The sequence below is a fragment of the Contarinia nasturtii genome, unplaced genomic scaffold, assembly GCF_009176525.2.
Source record: "Contarinia nasturtii isolate CC-2019 unplaced genomic scaffold, AAFC_CNas_1.1 Cnas_scaffold_129, whole genome shotgun sequence".
Lineage (NCBI taxonomy): Eukaryota > Metazoa > Arthropoda > Insecta > Diptera > Cecidomyiidae > Contarinia > Contarinia nasturtii.
The window spans coordinates 1,449,182-1,476,672 of NW_022197486.1; the positions used below are offsets into that span (position 1 = coordinate 1,449,182).

General features: G+C 35.6%; 1 protein-coding gene across 2 annotated transcripts; it reads right to left on the reverse strand.

Annotated features, from left to right (window-relative positions):
- LOC116340012 lies at nt 1–26,590 on the reverse strand. Of its 2 annotated transcripts, none has more exons than XM_031766144.1 (18): nt 26,425–26,590; nt 14,671–18,871; nt 13,828–14,008; nt 12,069–12,140; nt 11,485–11,621; nt 8,897–11,191; nt 8,350–8,672; nt 8,063–8,194; nt 7,760–7,886; nt 5,372–5,601; nt 4,544–4,622; nt 3,887–4,137; nt 3,501–3,694; nt 2,994–3,127; nt 2,614–2,888; nt 2,085–2,371; nt 1,589–1,656; nt 1–1,452 (listed from the first exon to the last, which is right to left on the reverse strand). In XM_031766144.1, the coding sequence occupies exons 2-18, from the start codon at nt 15,726–15,728 to the stop codon at nt 471–473; spliced, it is 6,825 nt and encodes a 2,274-aa protein (XP_031622004.1). In that variant the 5' UTR covers nt 15,729–18,871; nt 26,425–26,590; the 3' UTR covers nt 1–470. The 2 variants fall into 2 exon arrangements, with proteins under 2 accessions (XP_031622004.1, XP_031621995.1); XM_031766135.1 differs by having other exon boundaries at nt 1,589–1,659.
- Nucleotides 26,591–27,491: the final 901 nt, after the last annotated feature.

A 27,491-nucleotide genomic window follows, 5' to 3' on the forward strand; every position in this document is an offset into this window, starting at 1 on the left:
TGTTTTTGTCTATCGCGCCGATACTAAAAATGAGCGTATTGTTATACTAATTAGCTAAGGTATTTGTTGTTGTAACTGTTGTTTAGTTGGTTTTGATTTTAAAATTAAAAATCTGATTAAAACGGCATGTTATTCATTTACACATAATCTGAACTTTCAATTCAAGTTCAAGTCACAATTCTTCTAAATTCTTGTAATGAAATGCTACTAACAAATCGATTGATTTCACAAATGCGATTCCGATTTTCGGACAAAAAACAATCTCTGCATCCGGTATGTGTATTTGTGCACAACAGCACTAGATGATATTAAATGGCGATATGGCGTTGGCAACATACAGCAATGCATTCGCAAGCCAAATGCGAGAAAAAATTTCTTCTTTCTACCCACTCTCTCTACAGCAAACTAGTGAACTATGCAAGAGAGTGAGTTTCCAAAAGATTACCTGGATATTATTAGTCTGGTTGAATTCACGGTGGTTCAGCAGAACGATCCGGTAACGATGAACCTTTTAGATATTCATGAATTTCCGACTGTGAACTATGGCTCAAACGCAGTAGATCCTCACGGCTTAATCGCTCCAAACTGATTTGTGATCGTTGATTCATTTTTGTCAAACTATCGCCAGATTCATCACTTTTATATGGTGATGATGATGATGATGTTTTCGATTTATCGGTTTGAACCACATCCAAATTGTCGAGACTTTTTTGCCGTTGATGCCGTACAATGACCACCTTCTTCGGTATCATTGGAGGTCGAATAACGGAATTCGGTACAACTTGATCTACAACGGTTGTGGTTGATTTTGTCTGAATCGGTGGATGTTTGGCGCGTAGTTCTTCATGTAATTTGAGTCGTAGAATAGCGGTAGGTCGATCCTCTTGCAGAAATGATGGTTCCAAACCCTCTTTCACCGCCGGCAATTCATCCTCACATTCATCTTTATCATCAACACTATCACGATGATATGATTCAAAACTAATTTTCGGCCGTTTGCCGTGCTTTTTTAATTTAACTGGTATGGATGTCTTTTCAACATTTTTCCCACTAAATGTATCATAACGACTTGAAAGTGTTTCATTTGATTTGCTTATACCAAGTGCGCTGAGATTTGATCCGGATATAGTATCATATTTATTCGGCGATAGATCGTTTTTACCACCAAAATCGTAGCGTCTATTCAGATCCGGCGGTGAATTCGTTAAATCACGACTTAATCGACGACCAATTGAATCCAGCCTATCACCTAAAATGCTATCCGTGCTAAATCGTCGCGGTGTCAATACCGATGAATTTGAACGTGAACGACCATCTTTTTTTAACGCCGAAAATATACCAGGCTTCGGACTGGCACGTGGCTTAAACAATAACGGTGGGCTTTTAACAGTATCTTTTTGCGATTCAGCCTCAGCAACCGCCGCCAAATTTTGTCGCTCAACTTGCTGTGCCCTGTGTTCGAATAAGCAAACACAAACATTGAGAAAGAAAAGAGAAGAGCGAAGCAATTTCGAATTCAGTTCATGAAAATCGATTGTTTTGTCGGTGTTTTGTTTTAATATGATTGGAATATATTGAGCATAAATACCTTCGAATTTCCTGGATCATTTCAAAGAATTGTGCTTTGCTCTTACGGCGTCGACGTTGTTCATCCTCCTTCTAGAACAAAGTTTGATTACGAATTCGGAAAGAAAGCGACAGTGTTTGCAAACTAATCTACTTGCTACGAGCTCAATCGATGCTCTAACTTAACATTTCTCCATTTTTCATTGTCTTTTTCTCTTCCGCAATCATTCGCTCAACCATTCAACACAACATTTTATATTCATACCATTTTATTTGTCACTTTGTCAAATTGTTTTCCATTAATGGTTTAATAGCAGCACATTATGCCTTCTTTTTTATTTGTTCATTATAATAGTGATACAAACTTGACAAGCCGATACGTTTTTACAAGCACACATACACGACAGATAGACAGATTCAAAATGAGAGACAAATAAAAACGGAAATGTTGACACATCAATCGGTGCGTAGCACTTTGTATAAATATGGTAAAATTGAGTATGAAAGCGTATACGAACCCGTTTGATGCTTTTTTGGAATAAGCTGGCAATTTGTCCTTGTCGAATCGAATGTACTAATTCGCGTGCAGCATGATGCGGTGATACCAATTCAACACAATTGATAAATCGATATAGTTTTTGACTAAAAAACATAATGTTACGCGATTTCCAAATGGTTCCTTTTGGTTTCAGACGCAACGATGGCAACGCATATTTATAGAACCAATGTTCAAATATCAAAATTACAACACCCATTACCATGCCCAGGCCGAGCAATAGGAAAACTCCAGCTACAGCAGCCACACCTAAATTTTAAGGATGATGATGACGATGACAGCAATGATTATGATGAATTGCCGCGTTTGTGTGTTTGCAATTCCGAAAGAAACGGAACGAATAAATTGTAAAGTATAACAGAAAAAAACCAGATTTATTCACTATGGCGAATGGACACCACAATAAAAAAGAGTTAACATTTTTTACACGATGGAAAAAACCCACATCAGAAGCGATAAAAAAATCTAATCCAAAGAGCAAGCACACTTACCTAAGGGTCTTGGTGTCACAATTTCCGCTTCATATTTAAAACACGGCAAACCACCATACCATTTTTCGGTGAGAATGTCCAGGTAACCGTTACTCGAATACTTGGCAATTAATGCCGATATTGACTCACGCAACGGAAATCCTTTCACAAAACCAATGGCATACGTATCTTCAACGAATGTTTCACCGATGCGTTGTAAACTACAGCCATGATCGGTGGCCCGATAATAGTCCAAAATGGGGGAGTCGGCCATCAAAAGATCAAGTGTACCATTTCTATTTGTTTGAATGAAATGACATGCAATGGATAACATCAGTTCAAATTTATAAACGATCGTAGAACAGAGGAAAAATAAATGAAATGAGACAATGTAAATTTACTTTAGCCCACGTATGCCATCTTCAATGTGATTCAATGAATATTTTTTCATGTGCTCCCATAAATGTTTATCCTTGTTTTGTACATATGATTCTGCAGCCGATGCTATTGGTGCTCCCACTTTCTGTGTCGTAAGCTAGACAAATATATAGATGCACAAAAGAACAATAGGTACAATGAAACAATGGCAATCAATTTGAACAAGACAAATACAGTCCCATTCTTTCATACAAATCGGCAAATAGACAAAGTTGGAAAAAAGATATGGAAAACAATCGCATTTCATTTTTAGGACGGTAATTCATTGAATATTAACTATTGAGCAAAGCGAGACTTGTGCGCTCGCGCGTGCATCCATCAACAACAGTTTATAAAACTATTCAATGGAATTCAGAAAAATGCAACATAAAAATTACATGTTTCAGTTTGGTTGTTACTTGCGGCTGCCAACGTGGCTGCAGGAGAAAAAAACTTCTCTCTTTTTATATAAAAAAACAAAAACCACTTACCGAAGAATCGTAACTACTGGCTGCATGATGAAAAAATAAACCGGCTATCAAAGCAGCTATGTTTGCAGTATAAGATGCAACAAATATAACGCTGAAACCGCCCCAAACGTTTATCAAGAACTTATTTGGCCACGATTTTGGCGCCTTAAATGCAACCAAGTGACCACACAATAATCCCCACATCACCCACAATGCTGCGAATAAAAATAATCGAATCATATAACTATTAGCTGGTAAGAAACGAAACATTATTGTGTTAATGATCTCTCTTGACAACACAAGAATATCCCATTGGCATAGTGACATAATGGTTTCTTTGCGGTTCGATGGAACAAAAACCACGGTTCAAAGTAGTCATTAATATAGTTTTTTTTGTGTGTACTTACCCGATGACAAACTAAAATTTTTGCTCCGTTGTCGTCCCCACGGATTTAAACCGAACGGACTGAGCCATTCATAGACTGCGACAGCAACCGCTGTAATATTCAATGAAGTGAAAATGGCAATCCAAAGTTCGGGTGAAAATGGCAACAAAAAGGCCAACAATGGAATTTCGGATTTTCGTTTCGGCGATGCTAGCAAAGAAACTCCGCTATGAAAGTATGGTATGCTGAAGTCAATCGCTTTCGCACGGTCCCTATAATATATAGTATTCAATGCGGAACGATAAGTTCGGGGGAGGGGGGGTGTGGTGGAGGCAAAAAAATTCCAAGAAGGAAAAAAAAGAGCGTTTAATTCAATATTTTGAAAAAGATGCTTGAAATGCAGAGTAAAAGGAAAAGTGAAAATAAAGCACAGGTAAGCATGTGAATATACCAACAAAAGAGCGGTTGATTGTTTAAATTGTTTAACAACAACAAAAATAATAACATCATTCAATGAAAAATAAATGCTGATCTGCTAATGGCATTGTTTACATTTTACTCATTGTTGTAAATAATTGAACGTAAACAAAAAAATGCCCATTGAAGAACGAAAAATCGCGAACTCATGGGCATGAAGAAAATGGAAAAGTCAAACAAAACAAATTGGTCTTGACTTACTTGGAAACGCTCAATGATGCAAATGACATATCGGCAGAACCGCTAACTAAATCTCCAATGATTCCATTCCATTGATCAGCTACGCGTCATCGATGTGGGAGCGAAAATGTGCATAAAATGTTAATAAAACGGAAGAACGAACAGAAAACAATTACAATATTGTTTGTTCATGAATGTGCTTTTATTTTTGTGTATTTTCGGAATTCCTTCATTCGGTTTGGTTGCTTCGGCCAGTTTGTTTGGCAAACAATGAAAACGATTGTGATTTGCTGCTCTTACAAAATGGCAGAGACGAACAGAGATAAATTTCATTTCGTTGTAATGCGTATAAAATCCATGTGCCTAATGTTTTTCGAGTGCGTTATAATACTATCCATTATCATTTTAGGAAGTTTGCCGATGTTTCACATTAGAAACAGGCGTATAATTAAAGTTAGCTTTCAACGCTGTGCATGTATGTGTGAATATCTATGAAAACTGGATAGACTCTTGTCTTATTCTGTTGTTCGCGTGATTGAATTATGTATGAGCTTGAGCATATCCTTTTGCATGAAGTCCATTCATGTATTTTGTGTACATTGTAGACATTCAAACTTTGTATGCTACTTGATTTTGTTGTCGTTTGAATGCACAACATAGGTACCAAAATCTATAGCTATAATTTGCAGGAGAATTTCATAGTGCATGGTTTGTGTGCGAGTGTTTGTTATGTTTGTTATGGCGAATGAATGTTTTTGCGCCGCGCGTCAAAAAACAATGACGCTTGCACACATTGTTGTCATGTAGGATATATGTAATTTAAGGTTTATTGTTTGTCTTTATACTTACTGTTAGATGTCTCTTCATCGACATCATGATCTGTAGGCTTGTTCGGGGTACCTTCATCGTGGCCATTACTGCCGCTCAATTTTGAATTGGTTTTAATGAAATCTTCAACATCACGTTGCTGCTTCGAACCGAATAGTTGATCTCGCACCACATAAAGATGAAATTCGAAACTCAATTCCGTGGCAATGTTATCGAGTAAATCCATTGTAAGTCCATAGCAACATTTTGTGCTGAAATATGATTGTTTTTTTAATTAGAAACTTCGAATGCTTTTTTTATCAAATCTCTTTCTGCATGTGTTTATTCTTTATTCTTTTTTCTACAAAGCATACGGTAAAAAATATCAAAACTAAATTTCATCAGCTTGAAGCATTCAAAGCATAGATGCTTAACTATTATGTCGTTTTGTTTGCAAATTCGGCAACAGCCTGCACCCAACTTTTATGCAAAAGTAAAAATAAAAAGTTAGACAAAAAAAAAGAAACATAAAAATCGCAAAAACCTTAGATATATCACGGGGGACGGTAGTCCCCCAAGTGACGCAATGCCAACATACATATACAAATATTTATATATAAATATAATATATATCCGAGATATGATCATCAGTGTTCGCAACTCCGACCGAGCTCCGACGCCGACCGAACCCAAGATGCTCCGAGAACGGTCGGCGTCGGAATGATTTCGCCATCCGAGTTTTTTCCGAGTTCGCGTCAAAAAATCTTTCAAAAAAACACGAAATATTTGAAATGGTTTGTTTTTTTGTCCGCAAATTTTTTTTCCGTACTTTTTGATAAATCGCCGGAGACCGATTTTATTCGAAAGAAGATGGAAAACCGAGCATACATGTCTCTTCGAATTTTTCGATTTCGTCACGCAAGTGTCTGAGGTCTAGGTTCGAAAAAAAGTGGAATGCACTATTTCAGTTTTTCATCGAATGGCCCACTTTCTGTGCATATGAAAGGTGCGGCAATGATCTATATGTCGTTGGAAAGGTATGAACCTCAGCTATCCAGATCTGAAGTCCGATTGAAAAAAAAATTCTAAAATGATCGCTAGATGGCGCTGCATGTCTTGCTTTTTTTGAAAAATGACCATGACTTTTTTCACACCGACCAAAATTAAAAGGGCGTTTGTTGGGGACCAAAGGAGTTGGTGATTTTCCTTCATATGAAGTGAGTCTACTGTAAAACGTCAATATATTATCGAACCCTTCTATGAAATGTACAGTGGCGCCACTTTTTGGTACTAAGTAATTCCATAGAAGGGTTCGATAAAATTTTGACATTTAACAGCAGACTCACTTTTTCACGAACTTCTTTGTGATGTTTCGATTGTTGTGTCATATCTGGGAAAATTCGTAACGAACCATACAGTTGGGAATTTTCGGTATCTTATTCACTCTAATAAGATCAAACTATATTATTACTTATTATTTTTTTGAACTAATAAGTATAGTAATAAGTATAGTTATTAGATTATTAGAATATTACTAGTCAGAAGACTAATAAGATGCATGCATCTTATAAGTATAGTTATTATTATAGTTTCTCATCAGTATATTTCGATTGGTCTTACTAGAATCAAATACTACTGAAACACGAAAAAAAATTCCACCAGTTTCATATAAGCCTGCCATGTAGCAGCAGAAATACAGTCGAAAACAGAAAAAAATATTTTTCACTTTTTTTGTGCATTGTATATACCGAGTCTCCGAGAGTTTCTTTTTCAGCAATAAATTTGATTCTAGTAACACCAATCGAAATATACTGATGAGAAACTATACCAATAACTATACTAATAAGATACATGCATCTTATTAGTCTTCTGACTAGTAATATTCTAATAACTAAACTTATTACTACTCTTATTACACTAATAAGATGATATCTTATTACCAGTTATTAGAAGTTATTAGTAATAAGTAATAACTATCTTACTAGTCTGATTTTATTAGTCTCAACTGTAACGAACCAATTTTTTTCTTCAAAATTAATTTTTTTTTTTTTCGAAAATTTTCGGTTTTTGGAGCATTCCTCGAATAGGGTACACGGGGTGTTTTTCAACAAAAATACGTCATTTTTGGCTCTTTGGCAAGACATTGTGCTCCTCTTGAACATACAGCGAAGAAATTTTGAAAAAAATTAAGTGGAGATGGTTCAAGCTCTCTCATTCTTAGAAAATTAAAAATGAAAATTTATCATTGTGATAATGCCCAAGAGGCAACGCAATATAAAAATTGTTTGTGTATTTGATTGCAAGCGTCACTGAAAATTTATATCAGATCATTTTCAGATTTGATGTGCAGTATTGCGTCACAGTAAGAACTTTCAAAGAAGTGTTTTTTACTTATAGTATATACCAAAATAAAAAAAATATGTCACTTACACGTGCGATATTTTCTCATCAAGATGCTCCGGTTCGGGTGGCAAATCATTTCCATGTTCAACTGCATCCTCTTCCAACCGATCACGGGTCTCGATTGCATTGAACATCAGTGTCAAATTGTGTCGTCCTGGATTAATTAAAATTCAACCGACATGAAAAATCGATTATTATTGATACTACATACCTCAAAGTGGCTGACTTAATTATATGCATATCGCTTTTGTAATTATTTATTTGTTTCTTGCTAAAAACTAAAATTCAACGGGTGTATGTGTGTTTGTGTGTGTATATATGTACACATACCGACTGGGGATACTCGGTGACATGGCAAACCACGTAAACATAAACCGTCTTCGTCCAGTTCAGATTCCATGACAAATGGCGGCGCCAATGCAGTCACAATACGAAATACAGTTCTAGCTCCGGCCGATAGACCTAAAATTTATTCCAAATATCGTCATTTGTTAATCCATTCGATTTTGAATATTGAATACGTACAACCCAAATTCACAGCTCTCACATAAGTTTTAAGAAGAAATGAAATAAAGAAACGGAAAGAAGCACAGCTATACCTTGGAATATCTATTTACCTGAAACAACAATATCACCACCTGGCCAAACAATTGTATCTAATTGAACGCTCGAGGCAGAAACTAATCCAACGCGACGCCACTTTGTCGTCGAAGCTCCGTTTGAACCCTTTGCTGTTGTTGTCGACCGTTTCTCCTTATTATTTGAGCTATGTGCCGTGGATTTACTTTGAAACGATTGGTTATTATTAACTTTTGCATGATACGGATGATCGCTCGGCACCAAATTTAATAAATCAAAATTGGTTGTTAAGGCTTTCTCGTTGATACCATTATAAATTGTTCGTCCAGACAATGCCAATTTCGTTGCTTCTCTTAATGCTCTACAGCGTTGTTAAAATATTCCGAGGTGAACGGCCACATTATTTTCCGATTTGAAATGAAAAAAAAAAACGCATGCCAATCGAGAAAAAGAGAGAGAGAGAGAAAGAGGGGAGAGAGGCGATAAAGTTTGAAAACACATTTAAGATAAATGAAGCATGCGTATGTTCGGTCATTTGGAAAATGTATTCGGAATATAAAATATTGTGTGTGCTTGTTGGTTTACCTTGAAAAATATTCAGCATTTTTTATATCCTGTCTGGTGGATGTGCCATAGCATCCACCGAAATAGCTTGGCGTTTCACACTTTATCGGATTCGTATAATCGTGATCGGTGATGCGATAAGCGTTCGCTAATTGATTGGCATTTTTGTTGTTCGTATCGTATTGCGGTCGTTTGTATTGTGTTGCCAATGTGGGTATGTCTTTTTTCGTTGACCACCATGTATTTTGTCGCTTGTACGGCGACGAATGTCGTACATCTTCTGATGAGCGATGATTTAAAAAATTTTCGACTATCGATTGACTTGCTTGCTTGGCCATCGACTCAGTTGTTGAGTGAGGGTCATTGCGGTTTAATTGAGCAGCAATGACAGCCACCGGTTGATTTGTCACATTTGATGCATTGAACTGTAATGTCTTGTTGTTGTTGCTGCTGCTTTCATCACTTACAATTATTTGTTGGTGTCGCGTGCCATTTAATGAATGAATATTGCTCTTATTTTTACTGTTTTGTTTCCATAAGCCACTGAAATTTCGATTAAAACTAACGTTCACATTTGTTAAATTAACACTATCGCTATTGTTAATGTAATAAGTGTTATTTGTGTTTTTATTAATATTATCATTATTATTTGGTAGGTCACTTGTAAAACTACTATTAAATTTTATTAACTGTTTATCAATAGTTTTTTGTTCGGCTAATCGCCGTTTTCTTTTTCGTTCAATAGTAACGCTATTTTTATTCTTATCACTAATACTGTTTAACTCTTTTAGAAATAGAGAACTGTTAACTTGCATTTTTGCGGGCACCGTTTGTGGTTCCGTTTGTTTTCTCACTTCATCCACAACAACAGCATCATCAGCATCATCATCATCGTATTCACCATAATGCTCATGCTTATGGTCGTGTTCGATTACATTTTCCAATTTTACGATTTTTACAAGTAATTTGTTAACCGTATGAATGTTGCGTTTACGTCTCATTTTTCGGCTGTTCATTTCATTGCCAAATTTTTTGGCATTATACAGTGTGGTTGTGCCTTGTGCATTTCGATTTTGTTGTGTTCGACGCGATTGTGGCATTGATGACGATGATGATGTGGTGATGGGTCGCTGTTGTGATGGTATTGAATTCAAAATCGATTTGCTGCTATTAATTTTCTCCCAAGTGGCAGCAAATAAGCGTACAGCCGCCCGTATAAAATGTCGATCCACGTTCATGCGAATCGGCCGTAATGCCAATAAACCAACGGGAAAATCTTTGAATTGATGAAAATTAACAAAGGACGATGGCGGCAACGGTAACGATGAGGTGCTACCATTTACTGTCGATGTACGCTTAAAATTCGACTTTAAATTGGGACTCTCGTTGAAATTATTATTGTCAATGAAATCATCCAAATTATCATCACTAAAATTTCGATATTTATTATTATAAATGCGATTTTTCGATGAGATCGTTTGATTCGATAAAAAAATGGGCATTTCATCATGTTCATCATAAAATGCATCATCGTCAATTTCGCTGTGGCGTTGTGCATTTGTGTTGATGTTATTGTATCGGCTTTTGGTTTTGTTGTTGGTGCTACTGCTGCGGCGTTGAATTTTCTTCTTTTTTTCTTTGGTTGGCTCTTCGGTTTCAGTGGCCGCAGTGCTTTCGCTACGCAAACCCAAAATTAAACGGTTATTGGTTGGTGTTTGTTTGTTGTTATCACGCTGTGCGGTTCGTTCTTGATAATGTTGTGGTGTACCAAATGTTTGTTTGAGTTGTTCGTCTTGATGTTGTTCCAACAACACTCGAAATGGATCAAAACCCTGACTAAAATCAACATTCACTTTTGACGATGACGACGAACCATCATCTTCATCGGCTTCCAGAGCCGTTTCTTCTCCACTACGATTCGAGCTTTGTCGTACTTTCGTTGATTGCATTTTTTTCGGGCTATTTACATCGTACACATCACCATCGTAAGTTGGTGTTGATGTTTGCATTTGTTTATCGGAACTTTTTCGATTTTCACTTTTTGGCTCTAAGCCACTTTTTGATGTTGTGCCGCTAACACTACTGGCATTTGCCTTTGATCGGGTTGTTTGGTGTTGCGGTTTTGATGATTGTCTCACTGGCACCGTTGCTTGATGAAAATATCCAGTTGATGTGCTCGTATCGATCCACAACCATATGAAATGGCCCCCGACCATATTGAGGCGATGCGCTTCAGTCATAATCCGCCTAGTGGCTTGCACATTACCCAACAATAGTATAACACCCCTTGTTGAACGAGATATTTGGGCTAATTGCCTATAAAATCATTACACACACACAAACACGCACAACAGAGCAAAAAAAGAAGAGAAAATAAAATAGTAAATATCGAGGGTAAAAGAGTTTTGTTAGTGTTTTGTTCGATGGTGATGAGCTTTGACGCAAAACATCGTGAGGAAACTACATGAAACAAGAGCTCCAATCAAATTCATTCAACTTAAATTCGTTTTCAATGAAAATCAAAATTTAATCAATTATCCGAATGAGTGGAATTCAGTTGAACAGCGAATAGAAAAAAAACGAATTAAATAAGAAAAATCAATAATTACTTGAACACATCCTCGTTGTTCCTCGGCAACGGTACAATAGTTGGTACCAGTGGTGGTCTCTTCAACGGATTATCCTTAACATTCATGACGTTCGTTGCTTGAACATCAGACAGTACAAAAAACGAGTGCCAATGTGTCTGCGAAACGAAAAAAAAAACATCAACATAACGAAGAAAAGAGCAGAGTGAACATTCACGAAAATAAAGGCCGAAATTAGTGAAAAAACGATGCGAACGATATAGATGAAAAGATAGTAAGAGAGCAGCGAAAGAGAGAGAAAGAGAGAAGAGAAACATGGAGCGAGAGATAAAATCGTACGAAGTATGAAATGAAGGAAGAAAGGAAAAAAGTGTTTATGAAATGGATGAAATAAACGTAAAACCCAAGTGATTTATGACTGTGAAAATTATTTATTTACGTAAGCTATTGTTTAAACCAACAAACTGACGCAAACTTTAGACAAATTCATTCCATTCATATATATCCAGTGAAAATATGTGTGTTATATATATGAATTTTATCTCCCGCTGTCTCTGAAACTCATTGAATTCACTCAAGCGATAATTATATCTTCATGCACATACCTGTAGGAATAAAGATCGTACCGCTTCAAAAATTTCGATAGCTGATGGTTGAAGTAGCGCTTGCAGAGATGCCTGTATGTAAAATAATGAATTTGGTTGAGTGTGTGCTTTGTTTTTCGTTTTCTGTATGGAAGTTTTAAATTGCATTATACAGGATGGGCCAGAATAAGTGTCGCTTTTATATATGCTCAAAAAACGTATTGTCTTTTACTAAAATTGAACAAAAACTTAATTGGGATTTAGAAGAGGATCCAAAATTTTAGATTTATGTTTTGGTTTTGATTCTTCCTCCATTTGCACGGACCACCAAACGCAAACGTCGTAAAAACGATTTACACGCGGCGCGCACCATTTCGATGGGAATATCGTTCCAAATCTTGACGATTTTCTTTTTTAATGCATCCAATTTTGTAATTTTCTTAATCTTCAGATCATTTAACTTCGATTGCATGTAGCCCCACACAAAATAATCCAACGGATTTAGGTCTGGAAACGATGGCGGCCACTCACAAACACCCACGGTTCATCACCAAACACAGCTTCGGCATGTGGCAACAAGTTTTTGCGAAATATTTCATACATAGCTGCGTTAATTTTAACGCCTTTTTCAATGAAAACAAGGGGAAATTTGTGGCCGGCCGAAACGGCGGCCCAAACCATGACACTCGACACATTTTGAAATCGTTCAACGACTAAATCATCTTCAGGAATGTCCTCAATTGACGCTGCATAAACACGATCATTTTGCGCATTGAGACTTGGCTGCAAAAGGAACAACTTTTCGTCTGAAAAAACAATGTTTGAGGTTGCACGCCGACGTAGCAGTTCTTTGCATTTTTGCTTTCTATCTTGCTTATTTTTGATTGTCAAGCCGTGTTTTCGGTTTTTTTTTTAAATGGTTTAACTCCCAAATCTTCTTTCAACACTCGTCGCATTGAAGATCGACTGATATTGTGCTCACGAGCCAAGATTCTAGCGCTTCTTTTGTTATTTCGACGAATTTTGTCTCGTACCTTTTTGACCAGATCTTTTGTTCTTACGGATTTTTTTCTGCCCGGTTTTCGCTTCACATCGACTGTTCCCTGTTCCTTGTATCGTTTTATGGTGCGCTGAATAAATGTAAAATTGATATTGTCGCTCTGAAGCTTCCGAAAAATATCAACTTGTCGCAAACCTTTTTTGTGCAAATTCAAAACTAGTTGACGTTTCACATCCATTGCTATTGTAAAGTAAACAGGAACTGCGCAATACTGTGCATCGTCACAGTGGATTGCACAAACATGAATAAACATAACGGTGAATCAAAGGGTGATCGGAAAGCATTGTAGTTGAAATTACGTAGGTGCAAAAAAAAGCGACACTTATTCTGGCCCACCCTGTACATTTAAAAGGATTAAAAATAATGAGCGAAATGACAGTACACCCCTTCTAACTCTCAAACCATTTTCATATACGATTTTCAGTTTCTGAGTTTAGCGCAGCACTTGTATTTCGCCCAGTTATTTATTTATTTCTTTTTTTAATTTCACTTTATGCATTGACATTTTATATCATATAAATAAGTATTTGATGAAAATTCACTCAATTTCCACTGAATTTGGTAACAAAAAAATGTCAAACATCATAACATTTGAAATATGCACTCACTCAGTTTTCTCAATTAAATCAATTTAACTTCATACAAAAATGATATAACAGACATAATGAAAACTCAGAAAAAATGAATGAATACAAATTGGACAAAGTGACCGTATCATACCTCTGGATGTATTTCATGTAAATTAGTTGTTCCACCCTTTGCCCATAAAACAGGTAACTGCATCGCTGAACCAGCATGAGCAATTGCATGTGCTGACTGTCCATTTCCGATGACTACAACACCGGCTAATGGACGCTTTTCACTTTGCTGACACAACGATAGAAGCACATTCACAGAGAATCTGCACAAAATGAAAGAACATGCCAAAAGTTCAGTCGATGTCTTATTTTTTTCCATCAAATAAAAGAAAAACGTTAAATACATAATAATTAGCAAGTATCTAAGTTAGTATTTTTTAAGTAAATGAAATATAATTGTTTTTGCAAAAAAAGCGAAAATTAGGATACGAACATTCTCGAAGAAATGGGCTATCTATCTTCGAGTTTATGAATAGATAAAAAAAAAAAAAACATTTTATTTTTACATAATGAGATGGAAAAGTTAATTATTTTTCCTGCCATTGAACAAAACGCAGTCCGGAGTAAAATAGATTGAAAGATACAAAAAAAAGTCCCAAAGTAGTTCAGAAAATAAACGCAAGCAAAGAAAAGTTGCAGGAGTACAAGTAAAAGAAGGTGGACAATAGTGTAATTGCGTATTAAAAATTCAATTTTCGCACAATGGTCGCAGCTGTTCTTTTTCTTGCCTATAGCTTTGTAGCATGGCCTACAAATGGGTTTGAAGCAAAAGTTTTACGTTATCATTATTATTATTTTTTTCTTGCTTTAAAATTATGTGTATAAACTTCCATTTATGTTTTGTATATAAATTGAAAAGAAAGTGGACGTACAAGTTGATACACGGTAGATTGTTAGTTTTTTTTCTTCTTCAATTTGAACGTACCTTCCGTTTGTTGGTAAATCAACATATATTGGCCGAAGCGGAGATCCCGATGAATCATTAAATGGTGGTCCCATATCACTAAGAGTTTGTGCTAGTGTACGTGCCCAAATTTTTGCACCGCCGATAACAGCGACAACAAAATAGACAACATCTGATCGTGTCGATTTCATATTCGTTTCAGATAATGATGGATTCATGGAAGCAGCTGATGACGATGACGGTGCATCCGATTGAGGTAGTAGATGAATGTTAGAATTCACATAATCAGTTTTATCATCATTGCTATGACCATTAAGATAATCAAGCGTTTTTATGTTGGTGTTGTCGTTATCGTCAATGATTTGATTATTGCTTCCCATTAACGAACTACTACGATTTTGTGCATTCGCATGTGAACGACTTTGGTTTGAATTTATTTCCAGATTTCCTTGATGGTTGAATTGCTGCTTGAGTGTGTTTGGTGTTGATGCTGATGTCAGTAATGGCTTTGGGTCGAGTGTAGGTTCTTCCGTTTGCGGTGAAATGGTCGCATTTTTATTTGCCAAGGTGCTTGACACCATTTCAAACTTTGTCAAACCATTATGAGCATTTTTTGTGCTAGTCGCATTAAATGGAATTTCGTTAAATTTTGTTGCTCGATCTAATGGCAATGTCGTCGTGGGTATTGTATTGATAATAGTTACGCGATGTGTTGTTGCTATTGAATTGTATTCGTTGATTGTGCTTGGAAATTGTTTACGATTTCCTGTCTCTAATGGATCTTTCGTGGTCGTCACTTTTATGTTGGCTATTTTATCTTTAATGCGTGATGATGCTGTTTTTGTCGTTGTTGTTCGACTTTGGCCATCGATGAAATGGGCCACATATGATGATGCTGTTGTGGTTGATGATGATGATGATGTTGATGTGGCGGTGGTCACCGTTTCGATCGTCGTAATTTTCGTTTCATCGAATTTAGCATGTGCATTCACTGCAACTAAATTAGCTAATGTGAATTCGAACAATATTGAATGTATTATCAAAATCAATAGAATGAACACATTTGAGTTTGATAACATTTTCTTCACGTTGAATCGTCACTGCGTGAACACAAAGCAGGCGATAATGGATTCAATCGACGCCAAATTACCAATTATTTTTTTGTTCTGTTATATTTGTTTTTGTTGTTGCTTACGGGGCTTGTTCGATGGAGTTGAACTGACGAAATACCGAAGATTTCAACAATGAGAGATAATGGAATCGACTAAAAGAAATGAAAGAGAATGCGTACACTATAGGATAATTGACAGCCAGAGGAAATTAATGCCGAATATGGTTTTCTTCTTTCTTGCCTTTGCTCTCTCTCTCACACACACTCTCCCGCTCTATCCTTTTTGTCTTTTTATCGATGCATTCGCGTTACGGATTAATGTGCGTTTCGATGACCATGAAAGCCAAAACGTTTGTCGATCCAAGCGAAATCTATTCAGTGTGATGATAGTGAAATGATGTGAAGAACAATGATGGTGAGTGTGAATTAAAATGTGTGCCAAAAAGTGGAATCAGAAGGAACGGCAACGCACACACACTGGCTACATAATCGATGTGAGGGAAATGTTTTTTTCTTCTCTCCTCTGCTCAATGTGATTCGGATATTCGTTCTTTTGAAAGCTTTATGTGTATGAGTTTGTTGTTATCGTCACGTTTATGGCTGCAGTCCAGTTGTGTCGTCTCTTGTAAATTGCGTTAATGTTGTGCTACTGCTGCTGCTCTTCACACACACACTCTCTATATTTTTTCTCTCTCAATTTCTTGAATCAAATCACTGACAATGATGAGGATGGTGATACGCATATCTATTCTTATCTCTGGTGTATGATGTGGTTGCCGTGCAGCTCAATGGATTGTCCAAGTCATATTATTGGCCAATTTCAATGTGTCACTCCGATCTGCTCTTATTACATATAACTTCGATTACAACAGTGTTGCTTTGCGATTTCTAATCCGCAATTTTGTTGCTACTGTTTATTTTTTGTTGTTAAAGCTTCGCTCCCCCCTCTATCTTACTTTTTCTTTTTCGTTTTTGGATCGATCCTTTCTGTCAATTCTTTTGTATATCCTTTTTGGTTTTTGTTTATTTTCGATTGTTATTGGATGTTCGGAATTTAATCTCATTTATTTTGTCTGTGGTTTCCTTTTGTAATACTTTTTTTTATTGTTGTTTCTGCTGCTTTCGATCGCTATAAGACTGTGTTTTGCTTAACACACTATTTCCACTCGTCCAATCTCACACTGGGAACTTTCGTCCTTTTCCAATGAGTATGTCAATTTTTTTCTTTCTTCTCTTGCTTTCTCTATATGTATCTATCTATACTTGTTTGTTGCATCGGTTGTACTGTATGTGTATATTGAATCTCTTGCTATTGTGCTCTTGCTCGTATCCACATACATTCTTTACCTCTTCGTTCTTTTGGTTTTTCTTTTTATGATTTGGCTATTTAGAGATTCCTTTTTTTATGATTTTATTTCATTATTTTATCGCTTTTTTACGTACAAAAGAAATATTTGCCCTGTTTTTGGTTCGATTTTTGCCCCCTCTTTTTCTTTTCAATTCTTTACTTCTTCTTCGGACTGTTGATTAGATATTTGTATGGTTGAAATGAATAGCGTGCTGTTTGTCGAACAAAAATCAGTATTGATATTCCAGTTGCAACGTTTTCTTGAACGATTATTATCTTTTTGTCGCTTATTCGAATAATTTGTTTCAATCGTTGTCAGACGTTCACAATAGAAAATCGTACTCATCTCATAATGATAAGTATGATAATTATTCAAACGAAATTTTAAATTCTTCGTTTGATCAGTCATACTATGCGTTTTAACCGCATCATTTCGCACAACTCTGTTCAATAACAGAGACAGAGAGAGAGAGAGAGCGAGTAAAAGCTCGTATTCCTGCCTTTATACACTTGAACCTGCACACAAGTCTTAAAGACGGCACGGCACTGTATGCAATCGCTCTGCTTATTTACAAAATGACTCGGTTTCGATGCTTCGTCATATTACACCGATGTCATTGGTCGAAGAAGTACAAACAAGAAGCAAGTGGATTGAATACCAAAACACCAATCACCAAACAACAACAACAAAAAATACAAAACAATCACACAATATAGAAAGGGTGTACACACGAACACGTTGATTTATTGTGGCCGTTTTATATTTGTTGCAAGTTTTTCATTTGTTGTAAGGCGCTCATCTCATTGAATTAGAAGCTTTTGTAATTTATGTACGTGTTTATGTCCTTATCACGTTGGTGCTCTCTCACTCTCTTTCGGTTTCACTCTCTCGAACTCGTTCTCTCTTACGCTCCACACACTCAGGGTTCTTGCTGCCTCTTGTCTTTCTGTTTGGGAGACTTTCAAAACGATGAATGATTTGTTTGTATTCTTGTTTCTCTTGTTGTTGCTTTGTTTTTGATCACTTTTTCTGTTTTCACATCATTTTTTGTTTGTTTTTGATGTGTTGTTGCTTGCACATAAATAAAACTTCAGCAAGAATTCAATTTTAGTTTTAAAAATGCCATCATTTTTATCTTTACAGTTTTATCGCTTGACGAGAAGAAAAAAGCGAGTCCCAACGAGTTTTTGTGGGTGAAAATAACAAAAATAAATTGTTCGTCCATACACAATCTCACTTTCACAATGTTTATGACAAAATACACATGGAATGGTATGGTTTTTGTTGGTTCCCGTCGATTTTCCTTTTTTGCACTTGCCAGCGGCAAAAATTCACAAACGCGCACATATAGAAAGGGAGAATATATAAAACTGTCAAATAGATTTGCTTTTCACGCCGACAAATGATGCACACTCTGTCGTTTCCCTTTTTGTTTCGTGTATTTTCACTGCGACTTGAAAACAAAGCGGTAATTACTTATTAATTCCCTCGGTATTATTACAAAATCCGATATTCATTGCAGCGTTTTTTTTTTTTGCTTATTATGTTCTATTCGCAGTTCATCTTTCGAATCTTCTCTTTATTTTTTGTCAAATTCAAACACTTTTTTTTATTTTTCCACAAAAATAGCACGTTCAAGTTAAAGACAGTGGAATTAATTATAAGACAGCGTTCGTTGAAAAGCATTTATTAATTTCAACACTCAAAATGTCCCCACATTTGGCCACGTTCGTGTTTTTTTTTTCTCGACTAGTTTTTATAGCTGCAATTGAAAAGAAAAAAGAATTTGAATGTTTAAGTGAAAATATTGAAAAAGACAAACAACAAAAAATTGGAATCGTGTCATCGCTTAAGCAACCGTGTGCGAATAAATATTATATTGAAAATGAGATCAAATAAAATAAAAAATAACATCACAAATCGAACGATAAATGAAAACGTGCCAAGCTTTGGCTGTATTAAAAATGCAGGAAGCTCATGTCAAAACCACACACATCCGCCCGTATATGTTATATTTGGTTTTATTGAATATCGAATATGCATTTTATGTTGTTATCAGTCCATTCTTTCGGTACATATGTTTCTGGTGCGCTTATGTTTTGTATTCGTTTGACGTATAGTCGTTGAGATTGGAATTTTATAAAGATAGCTATATTCACTCATGCAAGTAAGCATACAAATTTTCCAGTTTCACAATCATCAGAAATAATGTGAGATGGGTGTGAATGTCTTTCGTTTCTTTTGTTGAAATATACATGTCACTTGGCACATATCGTCGATGTCATCAATTTGCAACGATTTCATAAATGATGGACACTCCATTGTGTATCACGCATTTCTCTGTTCATTTAGTCGAATTCATATGTTATATTGTTTGTAAACAAAACTAAACTTTTCTATGATTAATAAACGTAAATATTTGATGGAGTGAGAGATAGAGATAGAGAGAGAGAGAATCGTTCAATGATGAGGAAATACTGTATTTGTGTTTGTTAATCATTAACAGGTTTGATCACTAAATGAAACGTACTTGAACCAAAAATAAAATAATAAAAACATATTAGTGCATCATTTGCAGCGATTGCTGTTGGCATTGTGGCTTTAGTTTTTCAAACTGTCCCCTTAGCATTCAATTTAACTGAGTCTTTGATCAATTGGATTTTGGCCACGCAAATAATTTCACACAAAATTTTCCCATTTTCGTACGTAATATACTCTCTGTTCAGTAAACACATTTAATGCTCATTGATGTCATCCGTACGAATTGAATTAATGATCGAAAAGATGGTGTATGTGCAAATAATCGTATTCCTTGCGGCAATGATTTGTATCAGTAGTGTGTGTGTGTGTGTCATTGAGCGTTGTAGGAACTTTATATGTAGGTTATTATGATCGAAAATCAAGCAATATATCTCTCATTTTCACTCTCTACCTCTCCGGACAGAATGGTGAGAAAAAAAAGACGTTCAATTTCTGTGCAAATTCACTTTTAATGTTCATTTATATGTGCCATTGAAACGTATCTCATGACATATTACAACGCGAACGCGACAGAGAGGATAAAACTTATGTGACAAAATGATGTTGCAGCTCTTCTATTTCGTCAGAGTATACAACAAACAACAAGAAGCTATGGAATGCTGCCAACGAAATATCATTAAACTATTTTTAATGGGATTGAAAGATAGAGAGTATGATCTAATTCGATACTCTATATTGAGCGCGTGTATGTATGTGTGACAGTTGGTGTGTTTGTGGTAATGGTGGAATTGTTGCTAGTTACTCGCTATAAATGCACCTGCAATAGTTAAAAAACGAACGAAAGAGAAGAATGAATAAATCATTGACAATAGCGATAACATGGCAATTATTAGTCATTTATTGGAATATATTGGCAAACTCCCGCTACACGGTACACACGCGAATCGGTAGTGGATGCGGAGTAAATGTAACGACTTTTTAAAATCACATAAATAACGTCATTTTTGACATCGAAAACGGCGACGCACATTCTCTCAATTTTCTCCATTGCAGTAAAATATCGTTCATACATTCGCCATGATATGTGATTGTTTGTGTAAATATATGTAAATGCGAATGGCAAAACTTTTTCTTTGCCCGCTTTTTTTAATATTAATTGGCGGGTGGATTTTCTTTTTATACATTTGGCTTTTTCCCGTATGTGTGTATAGTAGAGAGTGTTGTTGACGATAAAGGTTGTTGTCTCCATATCTTGCGTTCTACTTTGTTTTTTTTTTTTTTTTTTTTTTTATTGGCGTTCACTTTCTTGCCTTCACATTCTATTTCTATCTATTCCATTTCGCTTTTTTCGTCGAAGACGGAATCGTATTAATTATGCTTCATTTTGTCACGACGATGCTTGAGGTATATTCTACTGGGGCCATTGGAAAATTTCACATTAATTGCCAATGACGATTCGATTTGTTGGGCTAGTGAGACAATTGTGTATGAATCGCATGGGAAGACGGAATTGGTGAACGATAGAAAGAGCTTTAACGGTCGACATTCTATAAGGAACACATTCGTAAAAATGTTGGTGGTGTGTAACACACTTACATACACTGTAAGTAATACAATAAAAGATTGATATTGCCTGATTTTGAATGGACGAATTCTTGATTCGATTTGTTTCGAATTGATTGAATGAATTTTAGGTAACGATGTAATACGATATATTTCATTCTTAAACTGAAACCATCTCAAGTGGAAGATGACTAGCGACAATGTATGTAATTCTATTTTATAACCACATACATTACCGTCACTTGAACATGCTTGACACACGCACAGCAGGATGAGCGAAAATCCATCTTTCGTTTTCGTGTTGTTTTTTTTACTCATTCATTTCGGTCGTAACTTGTTGTTTTTTCTTCTCTTTTGGTCAAAACGAATGAATCTATGTTATCCAATTTTGAAGCCGACCAACCATACCGAACACACAGCGTAAAGCTCATACAACTGAGATTGTTATTATGTTTGAATCGATTGTGTGATGAATTGTCTCGAGTGGGATTCTACATGAAATACAATGTCGTTAACAAATCCATACACATAGGTATACATAGTTGAATTTGATGCAAACCCATTCATCAGAATCAAAACGAAATTCGTTCGCTATTCGTACCGAAAAAGACTCAGAGATTTTCTAAGGTAATATGAATGATTGGAAATAAAACCGGAAACTTGCTTTACATTATGGCATACAATTTCGATTTAGATACAATTTTCTATCATGTCACACACACACACACGACATTCGTAAGACAACAAAATCATTGTTCGAACAATGAAAGTGAAACGGATTTCTCTGTTTCCCCATGAGAAATAAAAACATAAGGACGGACAAATCTCTATGAAATAGAGATCAGCTTCGGTTTTATAGACCGATATAAATTTAATCGGAAAATTGGCGATTAACAACCAAAAGCTTACATTAAATATAACTGGAAATAATGTCAATATATCTGCCGAATAAATTGATTTCTCATTCTCACTGATTCTCGTCGATTTTGGGTTATTGCCATTAGAACAATTCGACGGCAAGTACGGAGGATAAAGCGAGAAAATAAAGATGTTAAACGTACATCGCATCGCACATCAGAAAGAAAAAAAGAGAGAAAAAAGACAAATGGGTTTCAACTTTTACAATTTGCACGATGAAAAGAAGCACAGAAAAAAATATATCAGCATAATGTAATACAACGTTAGTTTATGTATAAAATATTTGTTGAGGGCTGCAAGGATAGAGTAAGAAAGAGAGCGAAAACATAAAGAGATTTATGCATGAAGGAAAAAAAATCGCACTGCCCAAATAAAAGAGAAATACAAAAGAGAGCGAGAGAGAGAGAGAGAGAGAGAGAGAGAGAACACCGACAAGTCAAAAGAAAATCACAGCCACCAAGCAGCAAAGATGATGATAATGATGAAACAGACAACAAAATGGGATAAAATATTAACGGGCCGATTCGTAAAAATGTGAGAGATGCTTACGCGTTGCTCTGGGACAGAGAAGTAGAAGACGATTAAACGAAAGTGAAAGAAAATACACATTAACGAACCATCGTACGGAATAAAATAGTTGAATAAATGGTTTGCTTATGGCGCCGTTTTTCCGCTCCCAGTAAATATAAACTTCAACCAAATTCATAGATTCACTATCTCGTTCTTGTTAGTATTGTTGTTTTGCTTTTTTTTTTGTTCATTTGTTTGTTCGTTCGTCCGTTCATTCTCTATGTGCTTTCCTCTTTGCTCATTTTTGATGTCAAAGAACGCTCATGTATGCGTATCATATTTGTGTATGTATGCAAGAAAAAAAAGACATTCTTTATACAGACAGAATATAGAATGTAAGCAATTCTGAGTTTGGTATCTATTCTTTCTTGTGCTTTCTCTTGCTCTCTCTCTCTATCTCTAGTTGGTTGTGAACTCGGCACTTCCGTTGCTCTTCCTTCGCCATTTGTTTGTTTAAAAAGTGTCAAACGACATTCCATCTCTCTGTGCTAGTGTATTTAAGTTATGTGAATGTCTGTGCATGTTTGCAAAAGTATGTGGATGCTTTCTTGTTGTCTGTTGTTGTTTCATTCTCTTACTTTGTTGAATTTGCTTACTTAACAATTTAGAAAAGCTATTTAGAGCCGCTAAAATTATTTGCATGCCAATGTTTAACATCAACGATATTTTGATTTGTTGCTGTGACATTGTTTGGATGTATGTGTAGATGTGTGGCAGTGTGTTGTGCCGATGAAAAAGAGACTTTTCTATTTTAACTAAGTTATTAACTTTGAAACGATCCAAGCTTTTTTTTCTCGTATGAGAGAAGAATGTCAGACCGTGGAAAAGAACAAAAGAGATCGATTTGTTTGTGTATGTGCATACAATTTACGATGAATCGCTTTAATATAAATGAAGCGTTCAAATTAAGATGAATTCATAATAATATTTTATATGTGTGTGTTTATATGTACGCGTAATTATATGCTAAATGCGAAAAACTGATTTCTCATTTTCCAAAAGCAACGCGAAATTGAATGAATTGAAAAAAAAGCTGCGAATCAATTTTCGTTGATCTTTGCCTAGTGAAAAGCAGAAATCAACATCCGATTTACTTTTGTTTGTATTTTAAGAACATTGACGTCGAATAAGAAAGAGAAATAGACAAATAAAACGAAGTTGAATGGTAAAAGAAACGGAAAGCTCTTTTATTCGGTTCTTTTCATTCGATTCGATTATGGTAAAATATGTATCTTTATTCAAAGGGCTTGTATTTCGGCCTATTTATTTATACAGAATTCGGTGAGAGATAAATCGTTTTAGCGCTTTAAATCGATTGACTTGGAAATGTGATACCAAGAATTGTATGCGAACCGATAAAATAAAAACACGATCGAACGCACATACAAAATTATAAGTGGTCTGTGCGAATTGACTTCGTCTCTTTTTATTTTGTTGTTGCATAAAATTCATTCGGTTGTCCCATCAACCACTGTAAACATTAAATATGAAGCACATCCCATACCGTTTGTGTGTCGTACACTGCATTCATTTACTTCGTTACATTCCAAGTCACACAAATTCATAGCAGATAATGTTTCCGCTTATAGGATTAGAAACCAGAAGCAGATAAAGATATCTATATATAAGAAGAGGTTCAACGAGCGCCACGTGCAAAACAAACTCAATCGAAAGATTGTTAATGCTGAACGAATGCACACTGAAAGTGAATGCACATTGTCTTTTAGTATATGTGCTGTGCGTGCGTACATTCATAATGGGATGTAATAGATAGATAAAGAGATGGAGAGAGTGAGAGGAGGAGATTAATTGAGAGAAAAAAAAGGGAAGATAGATTCATGCAAACCGCTCGAGGATGGATTTTGAGCTTGACATAATAAATGGCCCATTTGAAATTTAACAAAACGTCTACTTCTTCTTCTTCTTTTTCGTCAGATGCTACCACCACTGCTTCAGGACCGATCAAAATATTTTCTACCTACTTACTGTGTGAATCGGATAAAATCAACGAACCCCAAACAAAAGCTCGGAACATTTTCTATGAGTTTTTACAAATTAGTCAAATGGCTATTCGAAACATATACACACATTTTCAATGACAAATTTTCGTAACGGTAACAAATGCGCTTTTGTGCCATTGTGCGACGAGATGCCCGCATTCAACATTTGATTCAATTTCATTCGTTCGTTTTTTTTCTCTCTATTTTTTGTTTGTTGTTGTTGTAGATTTGATCGGAATGACAGAATGGAATTGAACGAAAAAGTAGAAAATAATCAATTTTTTTTCTTCAAATAAATGGAATCGATAGGAGTTTAGAGAAAATGAAAACACTGAAGCCCAAGGACCTGTCAACGCACTTACACATCATCAATCATTAACAATGTTGTAATCACGTTTAAATTTTGTGTATTACAACCAATTTGATACTTCTTGGTCCTTTTAACTGTGCTCAGAATATAACAAGTATTATTATTCGTGCATAGAATATATCTATTGTTATTACATACAACTGATGTATATAAATCTATAAAATAAATTTTGCACTCAATTCACACAGATTTTCCGAAAATGACATTATATTTGTTATGTTGCTTTCGCGTTGCGAATTTGCCACACACCATTTGAAAATTAAATTTTATTATGTTCCGAGGTGGTATTGTACGTATTGTATTGACGAAATTGTGTGTAAAACATTTGATTTTGATTTGATATGATTATTACTTTTCTCTTCTTGTTAATGGATTTTCAACACTCACATACAACACATTTCGAATCGGAAATGTAGCGCGCGCGAGATTTTGTGAAGATGAACACGAGTAAATTTAATTGGTTCCTTCACAGCGATATTTCAACAAATTCAAAAACATTCGGAATGTAGTGTGAATGGCTGTGTGAATGTGTAACTGTGTTTATGACATAAAATGCTTTGGAACTAGAAAATATTGCAAAAGCAATGACAAAAACACTATTACAAAATTTAAATACATTTTGCTTTTTAAATGTTTTCAGTCGACTAATTCTTCATGCAAATCGAAATGAATGTGTGATCAAAACCATGTCCCAAAGAAACAAGAGAATTTCACAGAAAATACGAGAGAGATAGAGTGCGATTGGAAAGATTTAATGCAGATGAAATATGTGTGTGTGTGTGTGTGTTTGTATTTTTGGAATTGGGATCAGAAACAACAACTACAACCAATTTTTTTCTTGCTTGGCTCTTCTCTTTCTTTTGTTGCCAATTTATGCCAATCGCCATACATTTCGGTTGTTATCCGAATCTCATAAATTTGATGCAAAAGTTTTCGGTTTGTCGATTTTGCACCTCCCAAACTACGTTACTCATTTCGATTATGTAAACACTTTTCACATTCAACATACATACAATACACGGCTTTTGTAGGTTAAGCAGCGTTCCGAATAATTTCTCATTCTCTCATACGTTCTTGTTTCTTTTCGGCCCCTATGTGTTTCGTTGTCGTTTCTTTTTCTTTTTAAAAAGTTTTTTTTTCGTCAGAAATTTCAACAACAAGACACAGACACACACACACACCAAACATTTATTTACGATTTTCTTCACAAAATTTTGCATTTTATCTTTTTATTCGTTCGGAGGATTGTTGTCGCATTAACGGGAATGTAAGTTGAGTAAAAATGAAATAAAAGAAAAACAGTGTCAATTTAATATAACACACGGCTCTTTTTTTAAGCGGGGGGATGAAAGAAAATAAAAGCACTTTTTTGTTCGTTTCGGGCACTTTTTGTGCGAAAATATTAAAGCTTACCGTATTTATAGATAGAAAGTTTAATAATCGACGATTTTCATTGCACACACGAGATGTATATTTTTCAAATCAACCTCGTTGGGTTTGGATGATTTTCCTTCGATAATTTCGGTTATACAATCGCTTTCACTCGGTCTTTCGGTATTTTATCGAAGCTATCTCAATGGCAAGCACTACTATACTGCCGCTTGATGACCGATTTTTCGCTATGCTACACCATCATCCAACACCATTCCTTCATTCGTTCGTTCGTGTATCGTTTCATTCGGTTCTCTCACACGCAATTGGTGTGTTCAGCAGCTGCTTCAGCAGCATCCACTTTATTTTCTCCTCTATCACTTTCGTCGTCGTCGGTGTCGTCGCGTTTGCACAGTACTTTGTTTGTGACCTTTATTCTGATTGTGTTTGCAATTTTCTTTTTTTTTTTTCGAAAATTTTCTATACGAATGAAGTGTGTGTGTGTATGTGTATACACAAAACGACACAAGAACGTGGAAAACTTGGTGGAGAGCGAGAACACAAGCGATTAAGATGGTACAAGGCATCAACAGCGGCAGCAGGAGCAGCAAGTATTAGCGAATGTGCCTGTGTGCATGTATATTTTCATCGTTTCGCCCTTTTTTCGGTGTGATTTTTTTCTGTATTTTAGACTTGTTTCAGGAGATCGCATTCATCTTTCAGTTCGTGAGCTAATGTAATGACATTATATGATTCTCTTTTCTTCTCTGTTTTTTTTTTTTATTCGTGTTCGAGCTGGATTTTATGCATGAGATTTCGAATAGATTTAGTTTTTTAGCCAATTTTAGCTTATAAATCTCAAGATTTTTATTTAAAATACGTAGCACTCAAGTGCCATTTGGTACTTTTGGCCATAAAACTCATACACATCATTCTCATCGCGCCTATTTCGTTTGTTCGATGCTTCTTTTTTTTCTTTATCATTTTCGACGTTCGTGTGTCAACTCGTCATTTTCGCTTATTTAGTTTTTTGAGAAATATTTTATTTTCGCGAAATGCCAGAGATACGTGCGCAAGAAGCCATATCCGTTAAAACAGACTTTGCCTAC

Bases quoted from the DNA above. Each gene is read 5' to 3' on its own strand.
- LOC116340012 (XM_031766135.1), bottom strand. From the start codon at position 15,728: ATGTTATCAAACTCAAATGTGTTCATTCTATTGATTTTGATAATACAT. The intron at 11,192-11,484 runs GTAATTATTGAT...ATGATTTTATAG, and splicing joins AACAACGAGGATGTGTTCAA to GCAATTAGCCCAAATATCTC. The intron at 8,673-8,896 runs GTAAACCAACAA...ACAACGCTGTAG, and splicing joins AATGCTGAATATTTTTCAAG to AGCATTAAGAGAAGCAACGA.